Here is an 18638-nt window from a genome sequence, read left to right on the forward strand (position 1 = left end):
CTCACAAAATGCACAATTGTTATGCTAAGTTGCCCCACTATTATGCAAAGGTCAAATTTTGAAAGTTGTTGAACAAAACCGTGTTTTCGACATTTTGCAGCTAATAACCTGTCACCCATACCACATCATGTTGGTCATTTTTACAACTTGGTCAAAAATTATCACATTGTCTCATCCTTGACTTCTGAAACAATCTACATCGTCAAATACCGCTCGTGAACCATTGCCGTCTCCAGACTTGTTATTCTTAAAATCATCATTTGGAATGAAGCCAGACCATCAAAGAAAATTAAAATAAACATTTATTAAACAAAAGCAAACATGGCACGATAGAAATAAAAAAAGCAAAATATACTCCGTGGATACCGATGCTGTTTGACCAATATGGCTCAACATGGTACTTTTGTACTGCTTCACCGATTCAACAAACAGGTCATCGTTGGATAACCATGAGGTTGAGCTGGAGAAGTTTTAAAGCCAAGAAGCTGGTGAACTGGGAGAGCATGCAGAAAGCCCCTCTCTCCCACTGAAGGAGGAGTTCAGCGTTGCAGCGAGTCTGCTCGTGCGTACGCACGACCAAGCACAAGGCGGTCACGTAACAGGCGGTAAACTAACACGTAATTGGCAAACAGCAGCACAGCTGCTGAGAGTGAGTGCTGCCATCGCCGGGAGCTTGCCAATCCGTAGAGCTCATAAACAACAACTGCTCCCTCAATGGTGAGCAGCGAGTTGAGAATGCGCAGTGGCCGATGGAACAAGAACTAGAGATGGGGGGAAAAGGCCAGTCAGTGAGAAAGGTCAACGCATTTAGTAAAACATATTGAGTTCAAGCTCTTCTTCGAGAAAGAACGTAAGAGGTTGTGAGTTGTTCTCCAAATATATATATTATTTATCTCAACTAATGCTCAGGTTCCACTCCCCTGCTTCGCAAGATACAAATACCAATCTATAGTGAAAAACGCTGAGAATCTCGACAACACTCGTAATGTCATGGTTGGGATGCCTTACATAGAAGCGCGCATGCGAGACGTCGGAGGGGATAGCCACGTTGAGTGTTCCCAGTGCTCTGTATAGGGACTTCTGATGTCGAACCAGTACTCCCTGTGGCCAGATTATCGATTCTGACCATCTAACAGGCACAGAAATGTGTTTAATTTTTTTGCAGAGGAAAAGACATGCATTGCTCGAAACATCGATGCCTCGCGTGTTTATGCATAGGCTTACGTGTGCTGTGGTGTGTTGCCATGTGCGCCTGGCTCCAGTCGCTGCCAGCATCCGAGGTGTGCGGCAGCACGATGCAAGCGGTCACAATAAGTTGGAGGGAGACGGTGGGCAGTGAGCAGTACAAAAGAGTTCACCCAGACAAGCAGTAGATGTTCGCATGACCAGCGCATGTCATAATGCTGGGTGCTCTTTAAGTTGGAAGGGAAGAAAGAAGGTGGGAAGAAGAATATTGGAGTGGTAACAGAGAAAGACCAAAAAAAACCCAGAGAAGCTGGAGTGTTTGGTCAGTGTAAGGCAGGGATAGAGGGGTGAAGATGGAGGGTAGGGTGGGGGAGGAATAAACAAAATATAATTTACAAATGCAATAACAATTCAAACAAAAGTGATCCAATTTCAATTTCCATCATCAATGAGTGAAGATCTGCTTCATTCTCCATGCACACCTTAAAATTTTCCCATTTCCCTCTTTTACAATCCTTCCATTTTCCCACTCAATTTGCACATGTAATTTACGTATGCAGAAAATTACTTGATAACTCCCTCAAGATGGCAATTTCACATGTCGTGGACAAACATAATTAATTATCGCGTGAATGCAACAAGTAAATCATTTTCATTGATCACACTTGATCCCATAACAAATTTAAAAAAAATACGGGCAATACCGCTGGGCGCTCACCTGGTAGCGGCTGGGTACAATAATCAGAGAGCCACTGGGATGCATGGATGACCCACAAATATGTAATGAAGAAGAAAGTAAATACCGACAGAATATTTTAATGGCATGAACAAACTTTCATACATCACGGGTGATAAAGGTTGTGGTCAAGTTTCATCGAAATTGTGTGTCTGGTTTCAGAGAAGAAAGCAAACACATTTTGGGGGGCACGCTCCTTACACCCTCTTCGAGCTTGATTTTTCTAACGTCATGAACACACTTTGGTACACTTTGGGTGATGAAGGTTGTATTCAAGTTTCATCAGAATTGTGTGTCATTTGAGAAGAAATCAAATATCTTTGGGGTGGCAACCTCCCGGTAAATGCCCTCCGACTATGGCCCTCCGACCCTCCAGATACAGAGGTCCAGTTTCCCCCTCAGACCCCGATTATTTTTTTTTTAATGCAGTGAACAAACTTTGGTACGTCACGGGTGATGAATGATGTGGTCAAGTTTCATAGGAATTGCATGTGTAGTTTCTGAGAACAAAGCAAATACCTATTTTGGGGGGCAACCCCCAGAGACCCCCCTTTTTATGCCATGAACAAACTTTGGTACATACACGGTGATGACCGTTGTGGTAAAGTTTCATCGAAATTGTATGTGTAGTTTCAGAGAAGTTGAAAGTATGTGTGGACAGAAGAACGGACAATGCGCAATCCCATAAGCTCCCTGAAACTACGTTGCAGGTGAGCTAATGAAAAAGAAAATTATACAGGACAATTCTGTTAAAAGCGGAATCAATATTTTCAATTGCACATTTGAGTCATTCCATCTGAAATCACCAAATTAAAGAAAATGTTCCCAGTTGACCCCCTCAGATTGACTTTAAACTTTCATAAAATAGTTCCCAGGTATCAAAATGAAGCTGCGTAAAATTTTAGGTCCATAGATGCGGCCAAACTCCGAGATATTGAGGGTTTAAAATGTGGTTGTGGCCCTATTTTTATGGTCGTTGCAAACATCACAAAATGAACGGCTACTTTTAAACTCCCACAACTTTTTAAATATTAATGCTAGAGCCTTGAAATTTTCAGAGATTATTCTTCTATAACTGCTTTGTAAGAAACAAACATAAAAATGAGTATACCTCTGTTAAATTTTATGACCTGATCAGTTGAAATCCAGAAAAAAAAAATGTTGGTTTTGGATGAAGACCCAACTTTGAGACCCCATATCTTTTTATTGACATATCCTAGAAGCTTGAAATTTTTTCATGTATTAACTGTATGGTAGTAGTATTCAAATACATGTTTACTTTTTCTAATCAGTCATATATAATACAGTCATGATCCCTCAAAAATTAAAAATTTTCATTTTTCCCTGAAATTCAGGTGAGGATTGCAAATATATGACAAGGTATACCACTTCAAATTGTTCACCATTGGAAAGAGCATATTCAAGTTTACAAAAGTGTCAAATATCAAAGTGGTATATTTTTTTTAAATATATTTTCTATTTTTTTTAAAAACTGTTGTTAACACAGTCGTGAATACATGAAGTGTGTGCATGGTGTGGGCACCATGGTGATCATGAATGATTAGTTCTATGATTCAAATTAATAATACAAAAACATATCCCATACTGCAATAACAATGCAATAAAACATTTCACGTAAATGATTTGAATCGGTCCTTGATCTGCTTTTCCAAGTCGGGTGCGAGCTTGTACTGCCTCCCAGTTGACGTTAGGGGAGCATCAATAACTTTCATCACATGGACCAAAGGAACCCAACAAATGTCCTCCCTTGAATGAAACTATATACACTGCTGACATCAGCAGATCAGCCACTATTCCTGAGTTCTATTTTAGCCCCAGCCAGATGAGTTAAGCTATTGCTATTTACAAATGAGAAACAAAGAATTACAAATTCAAATTTCAAAGTATTGCGTTCATGGTATCCTAATAGCAGATGATATGTATGTACATTGTATATACATGTACTACACATATGTACTACATGTAAAAGGACTGTTCATTAAATAGCACACACAATGCGCACAGCACTGGCAGAACATCATTTATTCAAATATTTTAAAAATATTGATAGAAACATTACACCACTTTGATATTTGCCACTTTTGTAAATTTGAATATGCTTTCCAATGGTGAACAATTTGAAGTGGTATACCTTGTCATATATTTGCAATCCTCACCTGAATTTTGGGGAAAAATGAAAATTTTCAATTTTTGAGGGATCATGACTATTATATGACTGATTAAGAAAAGCAAACATGTATTTGAATACTACTACCATACAGTTATTACCTGAAAAAATTTCTCAAGCTTCTGGGATTGGTCAATAAAAATATATGGGGTCTCAAAGTTGGGTCTTCATACAAAGCCAACATTTTTTGGGGGGATTTCAACTGATCAGGCCATAAAATTTAATAGAGGTATACAGTCATCCCCCGTTTATTGTGGGGGTTACGTTCCAAACCCCCCGCGAGAAGTGAAAATCCGCGATGAATGGATGCCTCCCAAAAAGTATCGACTCGTCTGGTCTGGTCGGCTTGGCAATGATCAGGTTCGAGGTGCCGGAGATCGACTCGTCTGGTCTGGTCGGCTTCGCAATGATCGGGTTCGAGGTGCCAGAGATCGACTCGTCTGGTCTGGTTGGCTTGGCAATGATCGGGTTCGAGGTGCCGGAGATAGACTCGTCTGGTCTGGCCGGCTTGGCAATGATCGGGTTCAAGGTGCCGGAGATCGACTTGTCTGGTCTGGTCGATTTGGCTGTGCTCGTCCAACCACGGCAAACCTTTCTCCTTCCCGAAGCATATCGAGCACCTTAACCTTCTCCTGGAGCATCAGCACCTTCCTCTGGTGCTTCGGTTCCTTGCCAGAAGCCTTAGAAGGTGCAGGGCGTTTGGGCGGCATCGTAGGGCTTGGAGAAAAAAAACGTAGAAAATATTCGAAGTTCACAAGCGAAACTTTCTCTCGTGCGTTGTGTGACTGGTCGAGCACCACGCGTTATAATTTATTGCTTAAATAATTTATATTTTATATATTATTACCGCGATATACCGGGGGAATCCGCAGAAAAAAAATTAGTTAGGTTCCAAGGGAAAACCCGCGATGAACCGGGGGCGCGATAGGTGAACCGCGATATAGCGGGGGATAACTGTACTCCGTTTTATGCTTGTTTCTTACAGAGCAGTTACAGAATAGAAGAATAATCTCTGAAAAATTCAAGGCTCCAGCATTAATATTTAAAAAGTTGTGGGAGTTTAAAAGTAGCCGTTCATTTTGTGATGCTCGCAACGACCATAAAAATAGGGCCACAACCACATTTTCAACCCTCAATATCTCGGAGTTGACCGCATCTATGGACCTAAAATTTTATGCAGCTTCATTTTGATACCTGGGAACTATTTTATGAAAGTTTAAAGTAAATCTGAGGGGGTCAACTGGGAGGCCTCCGGTGATATGAAGTGGAATGACTCATTTGTCTTATCGAGACTGATGTTGCTTTTTAACATTCTTTTTACATGACAAGGCATACCAAACTTTGCTTCGGTCAAAGTGCGGTACTGCAATACATGCCAAATGAAAGCCTTATACACATTAAGCATTCATAAAAATGAGAATATAAAATATCTGAATCAATAAATATATGCCAGGGAGAAAACGGGGAGGAAGGAACAAAGTTTGAAACAAGATGGAATGAGGAACCTATGGTGAGTGCAAGTCACGTGTGCAGACAGTCACCTCATGCTCCTCAGTCGCTAAACTCTTTCATACTCCTCAGTCCCTCAACTCTTTCATGTTCCTGCCTCTCCTTTCCACCCACCACCCTTGCGTTATCACAAACAAAATTAATTCAGGGTTGTGGATATGGCATGGACATGGTGGGCCATGTGGCCTCCTCCTGTGTCTGGGATTCCCTGTGCATCTTTACATAACCATCCCAAATATTTCAATGCAGATGGCATCAAAGCCTCACTAAAACAAGCTTGGACATGTAATGGGAGAGAAGTAGGTGAAGTTTCATCGACACCACACGCCTTTGGATTTTCCAGTTCTCTTTTACACACACAATTCTCAGCTTAATGTTCTTCTTAATTAGAGTTTTGAATAGCATATCATAAACTCCCATCTTTAAAGAGTCGTTTCTTGTTCACATGGCACATAAAGCATCTCAAAAGGTTCAATCCACACATTAATTTATTTTTTGCATTTCATATTAAGATGGCTCCTCACTTTTATAATTGTATAGAGATAGAAGTAGATGAAACAAGCCGGTAGGCGACATGGCTGCTCACTCTAGATGGAAAGCTGGCTGACGTAACTAGCCAATATTCATGTACATGCTATCAATCAATTTCATTCTTTGACAATCGAATGGCCACGGCGCGATAATCAGAGTACAAATTAGCGAAAGTTAGAGTATGCATGTATCGGAGATTTTCGTAATTTGTATATTGTTCAGGAATCAGTACATGATCCAGCTGAGCAGCGCCATGTGTCGGTCCATGATGGGAAGGAATGAAGTTCAATTTGTGGTGTAGCGGGCCTGCGGGGGCAGGGCATGATGTGGGGGAGCGTGGTGGAGGAGTGGTCGGCGTGATCACGTGCTTGCAAGGGATATAGGAGTGCGCGCCGCCTGAGGCGTTGTAGTGGTTGCTGTAGCCGTTGTGGCCTGGGAGCCTGTAAGTCGTGTGGCTTGTCGAGTGCATCGAGTACGTAATAAAGGGGAGTTACGGGCAACGTACGCTCACGCTCACGCTCTCGCTCATGCAATAAAGCAGGGTTGAACTGTTCTCCCGCTCGTGTCTGCCTTGGAGCACCACTACCACGACACCACAGTTTGGCGACGAGGCTGTTTGGATCGGCGTGTGCTGGGTGGTTGGGTTCGGATCGGCAGCGAGTAACTCAGCGCACCCCGCGCGGTTCGAGGTTCCGGAGGAGCGCATCGCGAAGAGCGTATCGCAGGTTCGCACGCCGCACGCACAGGCTCCGGAGCCAGGCGTCTCGCCAGCACGGCCAGCTCGAGCATGACAGAAGGTCGGGGCACGGCGCACGGGCGCGTGCCAGTCTTCGTGGGAGATGACTTCGAATTGTTTTCTGAACAATTGGGCTGCTATTTCCACGCGAATGATGTGGATGATGAAGGCAAACGCAAGTCGATCTTGCTCGCCTCACTGTCAACGGAGCACTACCGGCTGCTGAGTGAATTGGTAGCTCCAGATAAGCCCAGTGATGACGGGCTATCGTTTCAGGATATCGTGGAGAAGATGAAGACCCACATGGCGCCAGAGAAGTCATTGCAGCTCGCTCGGTACCAGTTCGATCACCTCGCGAAGGGTGTGGAGGAGCGCGTTGCAGATTTCGTGGCACGGGTGAAGCATTCGGCCGTGGCTTGCAAGTTTACGGCAGAGGAGCGTCCGGCGCGACTCAGAGATCGTTTTATTTCAGGTCTGCAAGACGCGAAGATGGTGGCAGCCATTCTGCGGATGCGCGGTGTCGACGTTACATTCGACTCAGCGGTCGGGACTGCTTCGGCTGTCGAGCAGACGCTCACGGATGTCCGCGCCATCGCCGGCCAGGACGTAATGAGTAGCTCCAGCTGGGGCATGTCGGCTGATCCCGGGGTCCACGCGATGACCCAGGTGCCCCAGGTCGCGCGCGCGTCTGGCGGTGCGGGCCGGGGGCGCGCGCCGCAGCGTGGCCGCACCGGGAGCGAGGTGGATTTCCAGGGGTGCTGGGGGTGTGGTGGTCCGCACCTGCGACGAGTGTGCCCGTATAAGAACACCGTGTGTTTGCATTGTCACAAGGTGGGACATTTGAAGCGTGTGTCGGATGGCGGGGGCCTCCGTTGGGGTCTTGGATGGCGAGGTGCGGGAGGACCCCAGTGACCTGGGAAGCGGCCTGCAGCCGGGGCATAGCGATGCCGGCGGGCCGGAGCAGGAGATGCAAACAATGTTGAGTCTGTTTTCGATTGGTCCGGAGGTGACAAGACCAATCACGGTGGAGGTCGAGGTGAATGGCGAGCCGATCGTGTTTTACGTTGACACTGGGGCTGCAGTGTCGGTCATGGGCGAGCGGGCGGCTCGTAGTCTTCGCGGTGTTCGCCTGCTCAAGACGACCTTGTTGCTGCGCACATACACCGGTGAAGCGATTGCACCGCTTGCGGTGGCAGACGTCTCGGTGGTCTACCGGGGTCAAAGCGCCCTACTCTCGGTGTTTGTGGTACGAGGGGAGGGGCTCGCCCTTTTGGGTCGGGACTGGTTGGCGCACCTCGAGCTGGATCTCCAGTTCGTACCTCCAGGTGCGCCGGTGCTTCCTTCGAGACCCGAGGGCGAGGTTCTGGCGGCAGGAGCCGCATCGATGCAACGGGAGCGGCCGTTCATTGCTTCCTGCAACGATGATCTGCAGTTCGGGAGCAACGGGAGCCATGACAGCCGCGATGAGCTCTCGCGCTTCGGCTGCGCTCATGATGCAATGCGCGCCTGTGTCGGTCAGGCGATTTCAACGGGGAGTTGCAGCGAGCCCGGTGCGTTCAAGAAGTTCGCGGATCGCGACTGTCGATGACAAGCAGGTCATCGCAACGTCGCGACGACAACCGGGAGACGGACACGTGATGTGATTCATGGGTTGCTGTTCACTGCGTATTTGATTTTCATTGCTCAAGTGATGCAGTTTAACGTTGTTGGAATAAATGCCGACGGTTCATATGTGAGAATATGTTTGGCTGGGATCAATCAATGGGATTTTCGTTATAACGGATGTGATGTGAAGGCTTTGGGGGCGATCATGGCAAATAAAGAGGTTTTATTGGCCTCCCGCTGCCACGGGCCACGGGTTGTTACTTTGTCGTCTGCGGGGATTTTATCAGAAGAACGCGCTGTACGAAAAAAGGAGTTTGCAATTGCACAGATCATGTTCTTATTGATTTATGACGGGCCTGGGTTTGATGTGTGGTTTGTATGGAATTGCTACCGTCTAATTGCCGTGTGGGTCTCAGAGATCGACTCAGAGCCGGGGCTGGTTCGCTGTTCAGCGTTACCCCCACCTCTGGTTTCAGCAAGGTCAGACGTGCCTGGCGCCTGGGGCGCAACTCTCTGTTCTCGCCCGAGGCCGTTTGGGCATACGTTGGAATCTCAGCTGATTGTAATGCGTGGGTTGTTATGGGGTGGTTGGTACACACACAGCCGACGGCGCTGTTCAGCGTCCCCACCCAAGGTCAGTCGGGTTTGGCATTGGCGCCACGGCTTCCAGACAGCGGGCTTCCGGCCTCGGAATGTTTATCTGCTTCGGGTCTGGCTGGGGGAGATGTGCCACCTTATCAGGCGGGGGGCGTTTGATGGTGCCGGGGGAGTGTAGAAAGCTTCATTTTTGTGTACATGCTAGCCACATTGTACACATTTCACCCAAGTTTCATCAAAATCAGACTTTCTCTTAGAGATATTCGCAATTAACCGTTTCTGAAATGTTCGACATGTACTCGCCCAAAACCTATCTCCTCCTACAAATATTTTTTGTTGGGGCTGCAAATTGGCATGAAGGGAGCGAGACAGATTGTGCACAGAACTCTAAGCTTTGATTTTTCGATTTTTTGTTGTTGATTTTTTTTCGATTTTTTGACCACTTTAAAGGGTCGTTGCTATGCCGTTGCTAGGGCCCGGGGTCCCATATTCAAAAGCACACGATTCCCAGAAATATTGGTCCTACCTACCAAATTTCATTGGAATTGGTTGAGTGGTTTAGCCCCGAGGCTTGACCAAAGTTTCGCGGACAGACTGACAGATTGAAATGTCCAGAAAAAGGGTGCTCCAGAGCAGAGCGAGCAGCCAATATCTCAAACTAGAAAGAGCAATCAGATTGCAGATCCGAGCCAGAACTTGTTTTGTTTGGTATTTGTGTAGTTTTGTGTGGTGTATTTTGTGTGGCATTTGTGTACTCATGTGTTACATAATTAATAAGAGACATAACTAGAACTGCCACTTTATAACTGCTGGCAGTGATGACTGGGTACCAAGACGTCCCACTTTGACACAACCCCACCTTGATCGGACACCAGACACTGACCCATGATGTTTTGTTTGTTTTTTTTATTCTTCAATTTAATTCAAAATGGGATTAAAATTAATTCAATTCAAATTAAATGGAAGACCAAATAGGTACAGTCCTGCATTGGAGTCATCAGAAGGAACCCAAACAAGCAAAAAGCAAAAATGAAGTCATCAGGAGGAAAGTGGATAGGATTCACATTTCAGCTGCCACTCTTCTACCCTCAAACTCATCCAGGCACAACCAAGTGAGCCTTTTTAAAATATATAATCAAAAATACCCCCAAGAGGGAGTGCCGGTCATCTCTGCCAGAGGTTGAAAGTAACTCTGTGCCAGACTGGAATAGGGGTAGTTCATAAAGTACGTACGCTCTACTTCCGGGTTTCAAAACCACCCACTCCCCTCTGTATGCAGGCAAGTGACCACCCACCCACTCCCCCTCATACATCGCTAATCGCTTGCAAAGCCAGCAGTTCCTTATGAACCGATGTTTGTAAGCCATGACGATGCAGTCCCTAGCGGTGTAATTTACCTTTTTCTTTTAATATCACAGCACATAATTTATGAAAATAAAAGTACAAATTGACATTCAAGACAATGTTAATGTCATAAATGAAAGTAAGTGTGCATATAAACTTGTGTTCCATTGTTTTAGTTAAATCTGACAAAAGCTTCAAATGTAATATTTGTCTCGGAGAGTTCCGGTTCTTAATTTTTTAATACTTTATGAACGGCCCATACGGGGAATCAGAACGAAGTTTGAAGGGCTATAAAATCGGAACGAGAGCAAATTTCAAAAAAATGACCTGTGTTGTTCTAGATAATAGTCCAGAGTATCTGAATCACTAATAACATTTGATCTCTCTTGATAAATGAGGGAGGAGATACGATTTGAAATCGACGATTTTCGCAACTTTGACAGCCTCGTGACGTTGACCTCGACCTTGGACTACCTTGAAAGTTATATCGTTGTGCATGTCTCATCAACATCTATCCATTCCGCTATTGGTTATTTGTCTCCACTCGGTTTGATTGTGGATGGACAGATGTAAATCATCTCCACAGAGATGACCTAAAAAAGCAAAAAAGAACCCAGATCAAAAAAAAAATAAAAAATTCTGGCTGCCAGACAGTGTCCGATCAAGTTGAAATTTAAAATATGTATTCCTCATCACTACTAGATCATAATTGTGAAGTTTCATGTCGATTAAGCAGTTCGAGAAAACATTATTTAATATTTTTTCAATCCAATATGGCTGCCAAACCATGTGACATCAATTATTTCTTAACAAACTTGTACACCCGAGACTTGGAACATTTCTGTTAAGTTTCCCCTCTATCTGTCCAGCCGTTCTGGAGAAGAAGATATTTTTTTTTTGATCGGGTTTAGGGTAAATACAATATGGCTGCCAAACCATGTGACCTATGACGTCATGTGTGAATCTTCTGTTCCTCATGGATAGACGGTCATACGTGTAAAGTTTCACCTTGATATGTTCAGCCATTTCAGAGAAGAAGATTTTTGAAGGTTTTTTTCTTTTTTAAAAAACAATATGGCTGCTGAATCATGTGACCAATGAAATCAATTTATTTAATGTGGACCATTCCATCCCGAGATGGCCCTCAAAATTTTTCATACTGTTCAGATGTAGCTTTTTTGCAATTATGACATCATAATGAAGGCACATATGACGTCATAAAAAATACACTTATTCCGCATGAGGAGTCCTTGCTATGTGCCAAGTTTCAATTTTTCCTTGGTGCAGTTTGAGAGATACAGAGGTCCAGTTTTTCTGTTTTTCCAACATGGCTGCCACAACATGTGACCTATGACGTCATAATTATCAATAAAACATTCTACACGAGTCGTCGCACCTGTGGTGAAAATTTTGTCTCAATCCGACAAACGGTTGTGGAGAAAAACACGAAAGCTCTGTACGGACAAACAAACAAACAAATAAACCAATGTCACCCGCAGGGTGACCCGTATCTTACCAAAAGGTGACCACGTGAGACTTATTTAAGGTCACATTGAGGTGAACATAGCTGCTATCCACCAGGAGTGATTCCTTGAGGAATATCTGCCTACAAGAGATTCCGATGAGAATCATTCTATAGAGTAACCATGAAAAATGTGTTTGCCTCATAACGTCACCAAATGACGTCATAATGTCTCAAGCTTGACATATCTAGAAAGAACTCATCGAGGTGTTCAATTTGAGGTACTACACGATATGGTTCCTAAAACTTGAAAATTTGACCTTGGGATCAAATATGTTTGACCTTAGGTGCTAACCATGAAGGTCAAGGCCAATCGCAACCAAAAATTTATCAGCTGAGCGCCAGACCATGAACTATATTCCCATGAAGTTTGAAGACGATCCGATCAAAATTACTCAAAAAATAAGGGCTTCGTCGACTTCCCTAATTTGCGACAAAGTGACCTTGACCTTTGACCTTCAAAATTTTATGCGCTGAAAGGGACCTCTATAGGCCTCTGGTATGCGAAGTTACAAAAATTTCCAATGATAACTGTGCTCTGCAGAATTTTTTATATGTGATCACAGACAAAAAAAAGAAAAAAAAGAAAAAAAAAGAAACATACAAGCTGACTAACATATCTTGCAAAAACTTAGTTTTGGCAAGATAACAAACTGGTAGGCGACGAGGGATTCACGAGGATCGAAGTGCTGGATACGATGCTTTTCATTCTGACCGATCCACCGACGAAGATTCATTGCCAAGACATATTGGTTCACATACAATTGTTCCTCTGCCTGGCAAGATTTTTCCTATTGCGTATTTTGTCAACTGGTACTCCTCATAAAAAATGACGGTAATTAGATACCCTATTTTTGAAGGACTACCATTTGAAAAATAATCGGTTTGTTGGTTTGTGCTGTGGAGCCTCGCGTTGCACACACACACACACACACACACACACACACACACACACACACACACACACACACACACACACACACACACACACACACACACACACACACACACACACACACACACACACACACGGAAAACCCGATAAGCCTCTCTCAATGCTCTTGTTTGACCACACCTCCTGAGCCACACAATATTTTTCATAAGCCTCGCCCATTTTCCTACGCCACTCCCACTTTAAATAATAAATAAATGGAGGTGGTGTGTGGGTCGTGGAATCGTTTTCGGTAAATAAATGAATAATTGAAGGTGGTGTGTGGATCGTGGAATCGTTTACGGAAAATAAGTAAATAATTGGAGGCGGAGTGTGGGTCGTCGAATCGTTTTCGGTAACTAAATACATAATTGAAGGTGGTGTGTGGATCGTGGAATCATTTTCGGTAAATAAATAAATAAATGGAGGTGGTGTGTGGGTGGGGAATAGTTTTTGGTTAATAAATAAATAAATGGAGGCGGAGTGTGGGTCATGGAATTGTTTTCGGTAAATAAATAAATAATTGGAGGTGGTGTGTGGGTGGGGAATCGTTTTAGGTAAATAAATAAACATAATATTATTAGAAATCCACAAAGACAGAAATGCCAGTGATTCCATTTATTTTGGATCCTTTTCACTTTGGTCAAAAACGTTTGGATCGAGGAGAGCTCGAAGGTGGAACGACGGTGTAGTTCCTTACAAACACTGTATACACACCTTAAATGACGGTAAATAGACACCCAATTTTTGAAGGACTACCATTTGAAAAAATAAAACCTCAATCAAAAATCGGCTCGAGTAAAATTTTCTAAATATCTCGAAGTGTTGTATTCTGAAGTCTCGTTTCTCTACATTCAAAACTGAAGGACAAGTATTGAAAATACTGTACGCGGTTGTTCGGCCGCTGCACAGCAACGGGTAGTTGCTCGGCAACGAAATTCAAACGCGCACATTCCCAGTATATATTCATCTGTTGGCAAAGTTTCATCGAAATCGGTTCGCTGGTTCGTGCTGTGGAGCCTCGCGTTGCAGACACACACACACACACACACACACACACACACACACACACACACACACACACACACACACACACACACACACACACACACACACACACACACACACACACACACACACACACACACACACACACACACACACACACACACAAAACCCGACAATAAGGGATATCTTGCATATATAGCGAATCCAACAAACAAATAAGACCCAAACGCAATACCCTCTCCTTCGGTGAGAGTAACTCGGCTCTCCTTTTTATTCCGGGTTTTATCAAAATTTATTTAGAAGAACGAACGAGATCCTGAACTGCTTCACCTCAACCAATTACAATCAAGATTGCTTCTGTGCTGCAACCAATCACATTCAGGCTCAATAAAAGTTGTGAATATCACACTGAACAATGAATTAGAATGTTGCACCTCAGACAGTGTAATAGTTGACCACTGTTTTTTGCTTGTTTGTTTTTTTCCTTTCCAACAATGCCATTTCAACCATCGATTCAAGAAATCTGTCACGGAGTGCAATTACATCCGATTGGAAAAATATAATTATCAAATGTGAAAAATAATCATCATCATTAGCAACAAATTATTTTTCGATAGACTTGTACATTAATCATTTCATGCATTCCGATTTATGTGCACTGTTAGCCAATCGGCAAGATCACCTTAAGAAAGCAGAGTGGCAGGAATGCAACATAGTAGGCTGAAAGTAGAGAGTTGTACAAAACTTCCTTGATGCGGAGGTTGAAATCCCACTTTAAGAGCTGAACCTCTGCTCGCACAGCTGGTGGGGACAAGGCGCAGGCATGTGGTGGCAAAACACTAGCACCCACAAACTGCTGCCTAAGGAATACAAAGAGGTACATTAGCTCTTGATTGATGAAATTTTTATACAAATGATGAATGCATCTACAAAATTGGAAAAAGCATTTGGTATAGGTTAACAAAAAAAAAAAATGGTGGAACAAGTTCATTGAGAAAAATAAAGGTTGCCAGCTTGCTTCAACACTGCTTTTCCAGGTGTTCATCAACATATTACAGATGCAAAATAGTCAAAATCATGCGACCTCCTCATACCCGATTATTCACTGCCATGTCGTACCTTCGTTTTTCATACTGTTCAGATGTAGCTTCCTCCCAGCTTAATTACTCTCTCTTCCTTCGTTTTTCACAATTCAGCCCCCTTGATCCTCAATATCTATACCTGATGTAATATGTAGATGGCCCCAAAAACTACGAGGCATGTTGAAGATGTCTTTCTTCCCCCATCTGAACCTCAACTCATGGTCTCTGCCATGTATCCCTTGGAAACCTTTCTTCTCAAGTCTCTCTCTAATCTAGTTTGGCACACCATTTCAATACATGGTATGCAATATAACCACAAGTCTACATGGTGCATAATAATGCCTTGTCTCCATTAGCAGGTTCGAGCCATTTGGGACAGGCCTGGTTGCGTCTCTTCGACTGTAATTTTCCGCTTGAACTTGGCCCGATCATGAAAGTCAGGTCTGAGTTTACTTTGGTGCCTCCAGGTCCAGCTGGGTACGTGTGACATTAGCAGTGAGATCGATGTAATGTGTCATGCCATAAACAAGCAATCACCATCGCATATTTCTGAGCCCATCTCGCTCAGCTTCAGTCCTCAATTTTCCTCATTCTTAGTCATCCACTCCATTCACATACTTCACCATAAATAGTAAATAAGCAACAAGAACGAGAGAATACATCTATCTGAGTAATGTCCCATTAATGTCTGAAATCAAGAAGAAGATTAAGAGAATGCTTCTCAGTAATGTCCCATTAATGTCGGAATAATGTTCGACCTCATGCGTACATTCACAAAGAACTTACGGAGACAAGCAATAAGATATTTACCACAGTCCAAGAAACGCCAAGGTTTTGTATTTGTAATAATAAAGGAATGCCAAAGAATAGGTTAGTATCATCTGTATAATAAAACAGAAGTGACTGGCTGTCTATCCATCCATCCCTGAACTACTCCTTCAGTTTTGAGGCTAGCCTTGCTAAACTTTCTGTGGAACATTTTGGGCTCCAGCAGATGTCCTCAGGTGGGAAGGGGGTTTCATAAATTTATCAATACAATTCCGATTTTGAGTATCCACCCGTAAGAAGCTGCTCTATCTCCACATGGAAATCATTTGCGGGTTCGCCATTAGCAGTTTTACCATTTACCGCATGGAGAAACATTCGCTGGTTCGGTAAACCATAGTTGTTATCAGCTTCATATAATCATAAGTAAAGGTACATTTATTTTTCACAGTACTACCCCCACAGTTTTGGGGCCAGCCCTACAAAATTTTCTGTGCATTTTGGGGGTCCCTGCACAACACGCCTGGAATAACAACGATGCCAGAGGAACACAGGCTGGGGGCCCTTCATCCTGAGGGGGGGGGGGGGGGAGAGGCAAACTCGACCTTTATTTATCATTTATCAGATAACTGCCATGCTGAAAGTATGTAAACTTTTTTTTTTCCAACAATTCCCTCACAACTCAGTCCAGTCTCTCAGTCCAGTCCAGTCTTCCAGTGAATCACTGAGTGATTCACTGGAAGTGTACGACAACATGTCTGGTGGGGGTATAGAGCACATTCATGGTGAGCAGCAGCCCTCATAATATAGGAAAGTGCTAAATGTGTAATGACCCAGCTAACCCACTGACTTTGGACCAACGTCAGTCCCGACATTAAGCCAAAGTGATTTTGCCTGGCGGGTCAATGTTGGCCCACCGTCGGATGGCTACATCGCTTTTACAAGCAAATGCAAACGATGACCAAAGTTTACAAATAGACGTCGTTATTACAACCAATTGTTTTTACTTTTACAACCAACGTTTACAATCGTTTACGTCGTTCAGCGGTAATTACAAAACTTCTCAAACCTTTTTTTTTTTCCAGACTTTAGATTCCACCCATACGTAGCATGAGTATGTCGCGAGTAGAAGATAAACTTCCATTAAATAAATGGGGCATGGATAAAGCACAGGCATGATGGGCCAAATGGCCTCGACGCCCATGGGAAGTTTGTAACAATGAGTCAAATGTACAGGTCAGTACAACCTGCTCACAAAAGCAGCTTGACGTCACTTTGGGTTTAAAGCTGCTAAATTGAGATTCACCCCAGGGCAAGGCTATCAAGAATGGGACCTGTCACAAACAGCTCAAACCTGCTAATGGAGACAAGGCATTAGTCAACCCACAAAAATACAAGGTAACAGCAGAAGAAAACAAAAAAGCAAGCGAATAAAAAATGTTTGTCATGCCTCGTTTCCATTAGCAAGTTCAGAACTTCTCCATCCCGAAACCAGGCCGAGCCGGAACCAAGCTCCACGTCTCCATTATCATGTAAGAAACTCAAGGGAGACATCATTCCATTAATTATATATAGCAGTAACAGCCATATATGAGCAAACCTCATATCGGCATGAACTGGTAAATAAATCACCAGATTGTCTTTGATTATAAAAGCCACGTTTTGTAAATGAGGTTTATGTACGTTACCATGGCTATGAAGCACTGCATAAAGATGCAATATATTGTTACGACTGTGGAAATTCGCAATACACCATAAAGGGTCCTTAGATCAGTTATGACGCTAAGTTTATGTGCAGATAGTTCCCCACCGTTGTTTAAAGGTAATTCGTGTGATTCATCAGGCTGCGACTCTTTGAGATAGCCGTTTTTCTGTTCTATCATTATTTTGGACCGTCCGAAGACTTCAAATGAAGGCCCGTGAAAGGCCGACAACGGCGCGCGAGTTTTCCCGCCTTTTTTTGCCGCGCCGGGGGCTGACGGGAGAGGCTGCGAGAGCTCGCTGGCGATTGGTGGATACGGGGTGTGAGGCGGCCGTGAGGAGAGAACGCCCCTTTTCGAGGAGTTTCTCGAAAGGGCTAGAGGAGAGGCGGAGCCAAAAAGGGGGTGGAGCGAAGGGGCGGAGCCCCGCGCTATATAGGGCGGACCGCGCGCGGGCTCGGTCTCTTGGTGGATGTCGTGTTGGATTTCTTTCTCTCTCCTGCCTGGATCATCGCGTTGGATTCTTTCTCTCTCCTGCCTGGATCATCACGTTGGATTCCTCCTCTCTCCTGCCTGGATCATCGCGTTGGATTCCTCCTCTCTCCTGCCTGGATCATCGCGTTGGATTCCTCCTCTCTCCTGCCTGGATCATCGCGTTGGATTCTTCCTCTCTCCTGCCTGGGACGTCGTGTTTGGACTCTTCGGGCTCTGGATCGTCGTGTTTGGACTCGTCGGGCTCTGGATCGAAGGCTCGTCTCTCCCTCTGGGCGCCAAGACGTGAGGGTTGCGAGCAGTGGTCCCGGGTCGAGGGGCGCACGAGAGGAGAGTGCCAGAGAGGGCTCGCCGACCGTCGCCCCTCGAGGGGGCAGGTAACCTGCTACGGTCTCGCGGGACCCGTTCGGTCTCCCAGGTCCAGTGTCATGAAGACCCAAGTGGTCCAGCCTGACCCCCTTGTATGTGAGGGGGTCTTTTCTTTCCATTTATTTTGCTTTTGTATGACTGCTGTGGCGCCGTGTCCCTATAAGTTAGACCTGTGTAAGTGACTGTACATTGCTCGTATTCGGTGGTAACGCTTTTCTTGTATATTGCATGATTCCTTGCTTGTGTTGTGTGCAATATGTGCTTTGTAATAAATGTCCTTGTGTGAAATGTATCCCGTTCGTCGTCTCTTTCCCCATTGAATGTGCCATCTTGAATCG

The 18638-nt window shown here is 44.3% G+C and overlaps 1 protein-coding gene across 6 annotated transcripts in view; it reads right to left on the reverse strand.

Moving 5' to 3' along the window:
• Nucleotides 1–284: 284 nt before the first annotated feature.
• The window catches only part of TMEM39A (transmembrane protein 39A), a 113588-nt gene continuing 95234 nt past the window's right edge, over nucleotides 285–18638 (reverse strand). For 5 of the 6 annotated variants that reach the window (XM_085869829.1, XM_085869830.1, XM_085869831.1 and 2 more), the window contains 5 exons: nucleotides 17190–17279; nucleotides 14575–14752; nucleotides 1225–1412; nucleotides 1009–1129; nucleotides 285–761 (listed from right to left, as the gene is read on the reverse strand). In XM_085869829.1, coding sequence (XP_085725955.1) covers nucleotides 540–761; nucleotides 1009–1129; nucleotides 1225–1412; nucleotides 14575–14752; nucleotides 17190–17279 — 799 coding nt within the window. In that variant the 3' untranslated portion in view covers nucleotides 285–539. The remainder of the gene's footprint in view (nucleotides 762–1008; nucleotides 1130–1224; nucleotides 1413–14574; nucleotides 14753–17189; nucleotides 17280–18638) is intronic. The other variant, XM_085869833.1, reaches the window with a different exon arrangement.

Source organism: Eptatretus burgeri, chromosome 2 (genome assembly GCF_056783735.1).
Source record: "Eptatretus burgeri isolate ZD-2024b chromosome 2, Ebu_testis_v1, whole genome shotgun sequence".
NCBI lineage: Eukaryota > Metazoa > Chordata > Myxini > Myxiniformes > Myxinidae > Eptatretus > Eptatretus burgeri.